This window comes from Paroedura picta, chromosome 4 (genome assembly GCF_049243985.1).
Source record: "Paroedura picta isolate Pp20150507F chromosome 4, Ppicta_v3.0, whole genome shotgun sequence".
NCBI classification, from domain to species: domain Eukaryota; kingdom Metazoa; phylum Chordata; class Lepidosauria; order Squamata; family Gekkonidae; genus Paroedura; species Paroedura picta.
In genome coordinates this window covers 128,710,020-128,723,009 of record NC_135372.1, presented here as the reverse complement: position 1 = coordinate 128,723,009, position 12,990 = coordinate 128,710,020, and the positions used below count along the sequence as shown (strand labels likewise).

At 46.4% G+C, this 12,990-nt stretch overlaps 1 protein-coding gene across 1 annotated transcript in view; it reads left to right on the top strand.

The window, feature by feature from the left end:
• ATP9A (ATPase phospholipid transporting 9A (putative)) overlaps positions 1-12,990 on the top strand; it is a 110,487-nt gene that overhangs the window by 83,433 nt on the left and 14,064 nt on the right. Inside the window, exons 22-26 of the mRNA XM_077335637.1 lie at positions 4,011-4,075; positions 6,707-6,862; positions 10,596-10,660; positions 11,666-11,774; positions 11,888-11,945. Coding sequence (XP_077191752.1) covers positions 4,011-4,075; positions 6,707-6,862; positions 10,596-10,660; positions 11,666-11,774; positions 11,888-11,945 — 453 coding nt within the window. The remainder of the gene's footprint in view (positions 1-4,010; positions 4,076-6,706; positions 6,863-10,595; positions 10,661-11,665; positions 11,775-11,887; positions 11,946-12,990) is intronic.

Sequence of the window (12,990 nt, the reverse complement as noted above, 5' to 3'; positions counted from 1 at the left end):
CTTATGAGTGCTTCAAGTGCCTCCAAAGCTAAGCTTCTGCTGAGCACAAATTTGGGCCAGCTCTTGAGGGCATTTAGAATTTGTGTTGCCAGCCCTATGTCAGTCTCTGCTGCTTTAGACCACATGCCTAGGTTTTTTTTAAATACATTTTCCAGACAATCTAGGAGGGAGGGACTCTGCATATTTACAGTTCGTCTGCCTGTAAAAATGAGAAAAAGAAATTGATTCCCCTGACTTTCAAAAATCCCTAGCCTTTCCTCACAGACACACTCTAAGGAACACTGGAGCTTTTCATTGGATTTTTATTCATCGGACTGGGCTGGGGTTTCGATTTCGGGGCGTTGGAAACGGAGAAACTGTATGTCATTTATTAGGACAGTGGCCATAGCTCATCTGCTTTGGGTGAAGAAGCCCCCGGTATCTCCAGTTAAAAAGAACTGGATAATCTTTGTCTTTATTCAGGTTTCACAGCCCATAAGCCATACACCAACACAAAGCATTAAAGAATTAAAAATAACAGCAAAGGAAATCAGAGCCACATCGACTGTGCAGACTTTCCAGAAGCCACTCAGAAACAATCTAATTTTATGAGCATCCAAAGTGGCTGAGTATTTTAACAACCATTGCAACAAGAAATCTATCTCTGGCCACAGCATGTTTAGAACAATAAAGAAAGGTGTGCAGTAAATAACCAACCACAGACAAGGAGGAACCACAAAAACAACTTTCTGAGAGAATCCTGCTTAATCTGTGCCGTCGGTAGTGCAGCACAACACACAATGGAAGCAGAGATGCCCAAATTGAATAGTAGATCACATGAAAGTCCTTTGCCAGAGACCCTGGTGAGCTGCTGCCTGTCAGAGTTGACGAGGCCTACCATCATGGACTACAGGCCTCATGCCTTTGAGAAGGCCCTTTGTGAGGCAAAGCACACCTAAACTCTCCTAAAGGTTAATATATATAGCAATGGGCTCATTCCATCTTGCAGGTGATATTGATTGGGACTCTTTGTCTACATGGCCCTTACCATCCTCAAGGCCAGGGGTAGTCAACCTGTGGTCCTCTAGATGTCCATGGACTACAATTCCCTTGAGCCCCTGCCAGGCTCATGGGAATTGTAGTCCATGGACATCTGGAGGATCACAGGTTGACTACCCTTGCTCAAGTCCATAGGTAGGTCCGGGATAATTGGGTTAATGTGAGAACCTGCAAGATTGCATGGGGTGGGGGGGAGGTCAGGAGTGATGAGGGGATTTTCTAGAGCAGGGGTTACATGAGAGCTCCCCAGAGGTTATGCAGCCTTTCCCAGAAGTTGGGATGGCTGTTGACATTATAGACATAACTGGAGCCCACTTCCCCTGTTGCTGTACAGGCCCAGTCCATTTCTCCACAATAGAAATGGTAAATGAACGACTGATTGGCTGACTCCTGCAGTTCCGGGGTTCCTCAAAGCTTGAACAATATTTCAGGGGTTCTTCCACAGTCAAGGCTGTTCTAGATGGTTCAAGGTCCTGATCAGAATGTCATCATCTGATCCAGTTGGCCAAAAAATACAGTTGAACTGGAAGAAAACTAGGTTGGATCCTGATGGACTAAAGACCTTGGCTATGATGTGCTTTTATTACAATAGATAGTAATGCTTGATGATGCTTGATCTTCGTCCTTCTAATTTGGGACTATAAGTTTTAAATGTCTTAGCTAGTTAAGCTACATTTTCTTGCTGTATGATTGCAGAGTTTTCTGAGATCCTCAAATAAATTCTATATTTAACAAGAGTTGTTTTCTTGTACACACAAGCTCCTGAAAACCCACAGGTTTCATGTCTGGACTCCTTGATACCCTCCCTCTCCGATTGTTAGGGGATACAATTATTTTGATGGATTTTCACCAATAGAGAAATTCATTACCATGAGATATTCATCTGGAAATTGCCTCAAATTCCAAACTTTAACATTCCTGCCACAATGGAGAGCAAGATTACATTTTTATTCTAATCATCTTCCTTACTCGGCAGTCACGAACATGCATTATGGACCTCCCGTTGCTTGTATACTGATCAGTTAGCATTTAGCCCCTGTTACGCTGACATCACCCAGATTATGAGCAAGAGAGAGTGGCTAAAGGGCGTAAGGGGGAATTAAATGTGTATGAAAAAGCCCTAAAACACTTCCCCAGGCGGCATTCACGGAAATGATGTGTCCAGTGTCCAGGAACAAAATAGCAGATTCACAGTTGACGTTTGTTTTTGTGACTTTCACTTTGTTGCATGTGTCATTAAGCTCTGGAACTGATTGCTGGGGAGATGCAGAAATGCTACACTGCAACAAGTCCCCAAGTGAACTCATGTCTCTTTCTGTTAAAGTTCACCTGTCCTGCTGCAGTTAAATATAGACTCGGTTTTGGCAAGCAGGACTGACTGCGGTTGGCAAATTGGTACTATGAAAAAGGGCAAAACACAGATCTTTGTGTGACTGGATGCTTGTTGCCACATGTATCTTGCGGGTCCTGTGTGAATTTGTGTGTCTCCCACTTGTGTCCATTTGTATATCGTACATCTCCCCACGAGGGGCATGGGCAATTTCTCCATTACATGGTAGCTGGAAGAAGCACAGAAGCATTTGCTCAGCAATCTTTCGCTTCCATCCTTAAAATGAAATCTGACCTGTGCAGAGATGTATTGCATTCTGTGGTACAGAAGGGCCATAACTGTTGAAGCCATAGGATGAATTGTGATGAAAATGCGGGGTTACGGGGTAAAGCCGTTTGTTGGCTATGCTCCTTGCTTTAGGATGCTTTGGGCTGATCCTGCGTTGAGCAGGGGGTTGGGCTATATCAGGGGTAGTCAAACTGTGGCCCTCCAGATGCCCATGGACTACAATTCCCAGAAGCCCCTGCCAGCGAATGCTGGCAGGGGCTTCTGGGAATTGTAGTCCATGGACATCTGGAGGGCCACAGTTTGACTACCCCTGGGCTGGATGGCCTGTATGGCCCCTTCCAACTTTATGATTCTGTGATTCCTCCAAAACCGGACCCAGAGGGTGGGGGTGGGGACTGAGCTGTCACGCTCCTGTCAGCTTCCTTGTGGAGTCCATCAGGGGGCGGTGCTCTCCCCCACTCTTTTTAACATCTTCATGTGCCCTCCAAGACCAGTGCAGGGAAGATCGGATGCCCCCCCCCCTCCAGGAAGATATGCCACCAAATTCTGGAACATCATTGGTGTGGCCAGCTGATGTAGTCCCTTTGACACCCCTATTGGCAGTTGTGCCCGTTGTGGGAGGGGTTTAAATTTTTACTGCCATGCTGTGTTGTGCTGTATGATTGTTAATTCTAATAGGTTTTAATGGGGTGTTATTGTGTAGGGTTTTATTGTGTAGCCCGCCACGAGCCGGTTTGCCAGGAGTGGCAGGAAATAAGTCGAAATAATAAATAAATAATAGATTCCCCCCTATGTAGCCTATGCAGAACATGAAGGGGTCTCAGAAGCAATTAAAATGAACTCTGCTGCTACACCAGTTGTATCCTGTGTTTTGCAGAATGAGGGTGCAGGAGTTTTGCATGGTCCCAGAGGTTCTGGAAATGAATTCCTCCTATAGCATAAGGATACATTCACATGGAGGCAACTGCAGGGCCAGTTTATCCATGTAGCACAGTAGCACATGCTATGGGCCCCCGTGTTTCCATGTGCCCTGCACAGTGCCTTCCCCCCATGGATCAGGGTCATAGCCCATTTCTCCACCTTTTTCCCTCTGTAAGGACACCCCTTTGGAGTGACACCCCTTTCCACTGTGGGGGGCCCTTCCACCCCCCATTCTGGCTGCTCCCGTTGCAATTGTACTCTGCTAGGGCCCCGCAAATCCTTAAACTGTCTCTGGTGCTACGGGCCCCGCAAATCCTTAAACCACTCCTGGGTGTTTGCGGCCTTTACTTTGGAACATAGACACAGAATTCTAGAGGTGCTAAGCTGTCTGCTGGTTTTTCAGCTCTCTGGCTTTTTTCTATGTTTCCCACAGGTGACGGTGGGAATGATGTCAGTATGATTCAGGAAGCGGATTGTGGCGTCGGAGTGGAAGGAAAGGTGAGTTCGTGGAGTGCCAGGTTTGAGTCTTAAGTAGGATCACAAGAGAGCCTCTTTTTAGAGGTCCTCTCTTTTGAATGTCTGTCCTCTTTGGGGGTCTTTTAAAAAAAATGATGACACTGTCCCCTTTTGGGGGCTGTAAGGTTAGCAATATCCCTGGCTAGTAGCAATTATCACAGATTAAACTCTGTGTGTGTGTGTGTGTGTGTGTGAGAGAGAGAGAGAGAGAGAGAGAGAGAGAGAGAGATTTGTGATGGTGATCACTTGTCTGAAGTCAATAAGTCAATCAGGAAATATGTCCCCTTTTTTGCTTTTAAAAATACGGTAACCACAGTCTTAAGCCAATTGATGGTTTGCTGTATCTCCTTCTGGATACAGGATCATAGCTCCTGTGGGGGAAGTAGTCCAGCCCTGCTTGTGCAGGACTTGAAGGTTTCCTTGGACAGGATGGACATCTTTGCTTTTTCCTCAGCAACCCCAGGAAAGAGAGAGACCCAGCTGAGTCATGCTGGATTCTTTCCTTCCATCATAAGATCTGACTCAGCTCAGCCTCCTCAGCTGTGAGGAGCGGAAGAGATTCTACCCGTTGCTTCAAGCCGTTCCTGGTTTCTGTGCAGACAGGGAGGGAACCTTCAAAGGAACAGACAGACAGGACCAGGCAGCCCATCCAATGTGTCTCTTCATTCTCAGACATGAGGAACACTCATTTTCAGACAGGGAGCCTCGTTAAGACTCTTGCCGTGAAAATAAACAGGATTCTTGAATTGCCTTAAAGACCAGCAGGTTTTTATAAGCAAGATGTGAGTCCAAAGGCACCTTAAAGACCAATTAGATTTCCAAGGGATAGGCTTGGGAGAGTCAGAGGTCCCTCCCTTTGTCTCTTGAAGGCTTAGAATCCTAGAGTTGGAAGGGACCTCCTGGGTCATCTAGTCCAACCCCCTGCACTATGCAAGACACAACCCTATCGCTCATCCATTGTAACCTGCCACCTCCTTGAACCTTCATACTCTTGAACCTTATACCCTGGATATCTAATTGGTCTTTAAGGTGCTATTGGACTCCAATATAGCTCTACATCCCACCTGAAGCAAAAGTTTTCATAAGCTTTACAGAAGAGCACATGTGGTTGAGGCATTATTCCAGCACCAGCTAGAATAATACCTTGTAAGCATGATCATCTTTAAGGTGCCCTAAGATTCCTGATTGTTCATTTCTCTTGATAGCAGCTCATATTTAAATGCACACAGCTGGCCATTTAATTTTGTAACTTCCTGGGGATAAGTAATTTCCCTGTGAACAAACAGCTCAGAGTAGTGCTGACTCCTGCAGTAAGGGAAATTTTGCCAGCTTCTTCATGCAGCAGAAAGAATGGCCGGAGTTCTGGGACACTGGAAGGGACTGTACTGCCCCAGACTGTGGGTTTCGGGTGCTCCCCTTGGAAGCGATGCAGGAACAAGAAGCGTTCTAGCCTAGCCTGCTCTGCTAGCTTTCTACTTGCGTGGAGCTGTCCATGTAGGGGTGGAGACTTGCCATTCTGCCACCTCATTCCACTGCGTGTGGAAGACCAAGGGTAGTCAACTGTGGTTCTCCAGATGTCCATGGACTACAACTCCCATGAGCCCCTGCCAGCATTTGCTGGCAGGGGCTCATGGGAGTTGTGGTCCATGGACATCTGGAGGACCACAGGTTGACTACCCCTGAAGCCCACACTTTTGCCTGCAGTAAGAAGCAGAAGCAGGGGATTGGTGAGCTCCTCCTCACCAGGCTGAGTGTGCATCACAGTAAACTACTGCTTCATAAGCATTGATAGGAAAGTGAAGAAAAGGGAGAAGCTGTGTTGTTCAGTGTTCTTATATGGACAAACTTCCCTCCATTCCCAGCAAGAGCCAGAATGGTGAAGTGGTTAGAAGGTTGGACTGGAATCTGGGAGACCCAGGTTCGAATCCCCACTCTGCCAGGAAGCTTGCTAGGTGGCCTTGGGCCAGTCTCATCCAGTCTTACCTCACAGGGTGGTGGGTGGGGATCTGTGGAAGAGGGGGAATGATGTAAGAGCCAGCGTGGTGCGGTGGTTAAAGAGCGGCAGACTCTAATCTGGAGAGCTGGGTTTAATTCCCCACTCCTCCACATGCAGCCAGCTGGGTGACCTTGAGCAAGTCACAGTTCTCTTAGAGTTGTGCTCGCAGAACAGTTCCCTTAGAGCTCTCTCCGCCCTACTTATCTCATTGGGTGTCTGTTGTGGGGAGAGGAAGGGAAAGGTGTTTGTAAGATGTTTGGGGAATCTTTTGGACAGTGAAATGCAGCGTATAAAAGAACCAGCTCTTCTTCTTCTTCTAAATTGCTTTGGGTCCTTGTGGAGGAGACAAATGAGGCATCAATATCTAAATAAATACAAGCTACCACGGGATATTATAGCAATGTCACATTCTTCACAACTCCCCATGCCTCTGCATTCCGAAGCCTGTAACAAACGCAAAGGAATTGATCAAACTTCAATTATATTGAATTATACCGCGGAATCCTGCTTAGAAAGCCTCTTTGCTGGGGTGCTGCTTTGGTGCATTTTCTGTGACACAAGAGGCTTTGCTACTCATTCTTGGCCTGATGTGCATTTCTTTCTCCTGGTGTCTCTAGGAAGGTAAGCAGGCTTCTCTCGCTGCAGACTTCTCCATCACTCAGTTCAAACATCTGGGCCGGTTACTGATGGTTCACGGGCGGAACAGCTACAAAAGGTCGGCGGCTCTCAGCCAGTTTGTGATCCACAGAAGCCTGTGCATCAGTACCATGCAGGTAAATAATCTCTCCGGTTTCAGCCTTTTTTACTTAGAGAGACAAGGGGATCAACACAACAAAGTGCAAAAATCAGTATTTTCACATTGCATTAGGTATGTCATGAGCCTCTTGTGGCACAGGGTGGTAAGGCAGACAACATGTTGTTTGAAGCTCTGACCATGAGGCTGGGAGTTGGATCCCAGCAGCCGGCTCAAGGTTGACTCAGCCTTCCATCCTTCCGAGGTTGGTAAAATGAGTACCCAGCTTGCTGGGGGGTAAACGGTAATGACTGGGGAAGGCACTGGCAAACCACCCCATATTGAGTCTGCCATGAAAACGCTAGAGGGCGTCACCTCAAGGGTCAGACATGACTCGGTGCTTGCACAGGGGATACCTTTACCTTTATTAGGTATGTCACAGGACTGACATTGCACACATTCTCTGCAAGACATTCTGAGTAAGCCTTTTGTTTCTGTTGGCACTAAAGGTAAGGATATTTTGATTGGAGTCGCAATCTTTGATCTGTTTCATCAGCAGGCATAAAGTGACTGATGACAATAATAATAATAATGTTACGTATAGCCTACTCCTTCCCTAGGGCTCAGGAAGGGGGATATGTGTATGTATGTAACAATCTATAACACATGCAGGGCCAGTGCCAACATACCCAGAAGGGAAGGCCAGTGCCACCACGCTCCCACCTGCATGCCCTTATCCCACCCACCAGCTTCCTTGCAACCCTCCCCATCATCTGTGCTTCTGGCCACACATTCTGCACAGTGCTGCTGAGGCGAGGACTGGGGACTCAAGTGGTGGGAGAGCAAGCAAATGAGCTGGTGGAGAAGGGTCAGTGGCAGAGGGGCACGCAAGCAGGTGGGCAGGGAGGGGTCACGTGCAGGGGGGAGGGTGACCCCAGGCACTGTCCCAAAGCCTGGAACTGACCCTGAGCCCCAATATGTCTTCCCCACTCGAGTAAGATCTTGGGGGGCAGTTTCACTGAGTGGAAAGGTCTATACATCACTTCATCAACAGTGCTTCCATTCCTCAGTGTGGGAGGATTCAATGCACAGGAATAATTTGCTTTCTGGAAGAGGGAGAGTCGGTGGAATAGATAGAGAAGAACGTGGCTGGGTCTCTTCCCTTTCTTCCACCTCTGGTCTCAAGTCGCATTATTTTCATAGGGCAGTTGTGCCGGCCTGCAGTAGAACAGCTGGATTCAAGTCCAAGAGACCTAGATTTTGGTGGGATGAGCTTTCGAGAGTCAAAGTGTCTGACAAAAGGAGCTTTGACTCTGCAAGTCTTTGGCAAGGGAAGAGCTTTCATGAGTCACTGCGAATGAGCAATGACTCATGAAAGCTCTTCCCCCACCAGAAATTCCGTTTGTCTTTAAGGTGCTACGGGACACTTGCTCACTCCTACGGCTACAGACAGACTAGCATGGCTACCCATCTTGATCTACCCACCAGAACCTGGTTGGTGCTTAAGGTGCTGCCAGACCTGAATCCAGCTGGTCAGTATGGCTTTGGAACGCGTAGGAGCAGACTGCTCATTCGTAAAAGCTGAAATGCTGGCAAGAATTTGGCTGCTTCTGCACAGAACTCTTGGGTACCAAACCGCTGGGGGTTTTAGTTCGGCATCCCAGGGACCTGGCTGTGCTTCCACCCACCTTCTGGATTCCCCCCAGTTCTGCTGTGGGCCTCCCCCAACCTATTTTAGGACACTTCCCTAAAAGGCAGTACTGAAAGTAGATTGGAGGAAGTGCATGATGGGAGCCTACTCATTTCCGCACCTTCCCGCTTCCCTCCAGCGTCGCTTCCCCTCCTTTTTGCACTGTTAAAAAAAAAAAAAAACTAGCACTGTAACGTTACTTTGACATCATATTTTAAGAGTTAAAAAACATGTCAGAGGCAGGCGGGAGGGGAAGGAAAGGGGAATCGCCCAGTGGTGACACCTCCCATTACCTCTGCAAATGCCTCTGCATTCACAGCAGCAGCAAAAACTGACCACGGAATCTCTGTATATGTGTATGTATATGTATGTGTGTACACACATACTCTGCTTTCAGTATCCCAATGTTGCTTCTAGCCAACTAATTCAGTAACTCATCTGTCAGAGGCTGAAGTCAGATGCAAGGATATCCCATAAGCAGCCATCTGTCTTTCGAGTTGTCTTCAACTCTCTGAGGGTTGGTGGCCTACACCCATTCTCATTTTACATCCTGTCTGAGATTTCTAAGCATTAAGATCTAGCCAGCAGAACCTGTTCAGATCAGATTGGCCTCAACCAGAGACAGGGCCTTTTGGGCCCTGGCCCCAGCCTGGTGGAATGCTCTGCCAACCAAGATCAGAGCCCTGCAGAACCTTAGACCAGGGATAGTCAACCTGTGGTCCTCCAGATGTTCATGGACTACAATTCCCATGAGCCCCTGCCAGCAAATGCTGGCAGGGGCTCATGGGAATTGTAGTTCATGAACATCTGGAGAACCACAGGTTGACTACCCCTGCCTTAGACAGTTCTGCAGGGCTTATAAGACTGGGCTGCTCCTATGGTTGAGGCCTAAAAAACATATGATCCACTGGTCTCTCTTTTAGAGCCCACCAACCAACTGAAATGGCCATCTTTATGATCCCCCCCTTCTTTCCCAGGATAGAAGAGCAGGCAATCAGTTTAATTCTGTTTTAATGATTTAATATATTTATTTTAATTTCTGTTTTGCATGCAATTTTATATGTTTTTATCCTAAAAAAAGGTAAAGGTATCCCCTGTGCAAGCACTGGGTCATGTCTGACCCTTGGGGTGACGCCCTTCAGCGTTTTCATGGCAGACTCAATACGGGGTGGTTTGCCAGTGCCTTCCCCAGTCATTACCCTTTACCCCCCCAGCAAGCTGGGTACTTATTTTACCGACCTCAGAAGGATGGAAGCCTTATCCTATTATCCTATTGGGAGCCTTATGAGATAGGACAGAAAATAAAAAAACCAAAAATAAATTTATTATTGTTATTGTTATTGTTATTATTCTTCAAACAGTAGGCTACCATGTCTGCTGCCATTAAGAACCAGCAGGATGAGTCAAAGGATGGCAGACCCAGCTTGTTGTCGTGGTTAAGAGCCTCTAATCTAATGAGCTGTGTTTGATTCCCCGCTCCTCCACATGCAGCTGGGTGACCTTGGGCTACTCACAGTCCTGAGTTCTGTTTTCACAGAGCATTCCTGTCAGAGCTCTCTCAGCCCCACCTACCTCCCAAGGTGTCTTTTGTGGGGAGAGGAAGGGAAGCTGCTTTGAGACTGCTTTGGGTTGTGAAAAGTGGGGTATAAAGCCAGCTGTTATTATTAGTATCTATCTATCTATCTATCTATCTATCTATCAATCAATCAACTTTTATTCCACCCTTTCTCAGAAAGACTCAGGGTAGATTACAGTGTCAGTAAAATACATAAATTCTAAAAAAAAAATACAAAAATAAAATTTAAAATTGGTTAAAAACAGTTGAAACATTTTAAAATTACAGAGCTACTATTGCCTTTAATAGTATTTCTTACAGGGGCAAGCAAGGTCTACTTAACGTAATCCTCATGGGGGAGAATATCCTGGTGGCTACAGGCGGAATAGTCAGCAGCTAGATGTTCCTGTAGGCCTCATCTTATATACGCGACTGTTCTACACCAGCTTATTTCTTTGTTTGAGTATTCTACAGCTGACGGGTCTTCTGTTGGGGCCTCCACTTACAGCCTTCCCTTTTCTCCTGCAGGCTGTTTTCTCTTCGGTGTTCTACTTTGCCTCCGTCTCCCTCTACCAGGGCTTCCTCATTATTGGGTAAGGACCAAACACTTTCTCACAATGTCAGTACAGAGAGTTCAAAATGGAAAGAGGCCTGTTTTGATACTTTTCAGATGCTTGGGAGCGTCCTCAGCGACATGTGACGCTGATTAAGCTGCAAGCTGTTGCCCTGTTGTGGTTATCAGAAGAAGGGATGAGACTGTGAAGATGCGCATTTTTCCCCCAGTGCTGCTTTTATCCAGCAACAATGATAAGCACGTGGGTCCTGTTAGCCAGATTTTGGCCGTTGCTCTTTGGACCTGTTGAAACACCTTTTATTCAAATATCAGGAGCAGAAGTTTAGTTTTGCTTGGCGACTGTTTTTTTGGAAGAAATACAGGATATACATTTTAAAAAATTAAAACAGTGGAGAGGACAGTTTTTGCAGGAGATGCCTTTGTGGAAGAAAATGCAATCAATGTATCCCTTTTCCAGGGTGCATCTGGTATTCTAAACTGGGTTTGAGATTGAGTTTTGGCCTGGTTCACACATGCAAAATGGTTTGGTTAGAAGGGCTAGAATTCACCATCTGTTGTCTAAAGTGGCATGGCCATTTCTGGGCTTGAGTTATAAGTTCTGTGCCTTATTCTGTGACCAAGCATAGCCAGTTCTAGTTCCTTAAAATATGAGTGTGTTGCGTTATATGCACATTAGTGTGTCTGTCAACATTTACACTTTACAATTTCTGGTTACGTGTAAAAATGTGAAGTCTATCATCATCGTCATGCCAGGTAAAATGTGAAGGGTGCTTCCAGTGATGCATCAGCCCTCTGATTTGCCCTCAGGGGGAAGACCCTCCCACCTGAGGGCTACTCAGTGGAGCTGGTGCACCATTGGGAAGCCTTGTCTCTAAAGCTGCAGTAAACAAGTTGTCCCCCACTTCAACATGACCTGCTTTTTTGTAATTAAACACATCTATCATATCACCCCTTGCCCTCCTCCAAAGTACACAGACCCAGCTCTCTCATCCTTTCCTTGTATTTCTCCTATTGTTGCTTATAGGTATTCTACGATCTATACCATGTTCCCAGTATTCTCTCTGGTCCTGGACAAGGATGTGAAATCAGAAGTTGCCATGCTGTATCCAGAGCTCTACAAAGATCTTCTGAAGGTTCAACAGATCTTCTTCTGTCCCCCCCCCCTTTTTTTGATACCTGCAGGTGTTCTTTAAGCATAACATACGCTAGACTTATGTAATCCTTTTCTGTCCTGTTTTATTTTTAGGGGAGGCCATTATCCTACAAAACCTTTTTGATATGGGTTTTGATAAGTATCTACCAAGGTATGAATTTTTACCTCTTTGCCAAGTTGCTTCTAAACGCTTAATACCATATCATAATCCAGGGTTTCTCAATCATGGCTTCATGAAACCCTGGAGTTTCTTAAAAGCCCTGGAAGGGTTTCCTGAATGAGTGGGAGTTAATTAATTTTAATATATTTTGTAATTTGTTAAAAATTTATTGGGTGATATGATCATATCTGGCCTTGTCAATCCATTAACCTCCCCCCAAATGGCCAGTGATGGGCCTGGAGGGGGTTGGAAGGGGATGGGCTTCAAATGGGCATGTACACAGCTCTGCTTCCCAACCATATCCTGCACAATCACACAACTTCCATAGGTTCTTGAAGCCTAAAGAATGGTTCAGGGGTTGAGAAAGGCTGGTATAATCAAACACAATGTTATGCTGTGAAATGAACGCTTCAGATTTTACATTTCATGGGATTTTATATCTGTTTCCTATGCTTAAAAAAAAAAAAAAACAGATCCCAAATTCTAGAATGATGGTGGAAGGATGCTGAGCTCAGCCAAGCTGGAGATTTCTATAGCATGATGTAGCCCCCTGTAGTGATGGTCCTTCGTCACCTCAGAGAAGCATAGGTTAGATCCAACCAGGTTTTCCCTTGGTGGAAATGGCTGAGCTGAAGACCACAGGGGCCTGCATGGACAAAAGCTGGGTAAGATAGAGGCTGTGGAATGGCCACTGTTAGTGATTCTGGGGCCCTTGGCAAAAGCTGCAGGAGGGACCTCAGAATCACCACTACTGCTGCTTGGGCAACCCCATGCTTAAGCAAGGGATGGCCTCTGCAAGGCAGACAGGGAAATGTGGCAGCCTCTGCCAGCTTTCTTCTTCCTCCCATCAAAGGTGGAAAGGCTATGGATGGCTTCCCCTCCCCGGCCCAGCCCAGCTGTCATGGATGTCCTGTGGCTGAGACCACTCCCAGACTGTAGTAAGGCAGGGAATTGGGCAAGTAGTAAGGAGGAGATTGGCTGGATCCTGTCCATTGTTTCTCCTCTGGCAAGCTTGCCATGGTAACAGAAAAAGAAA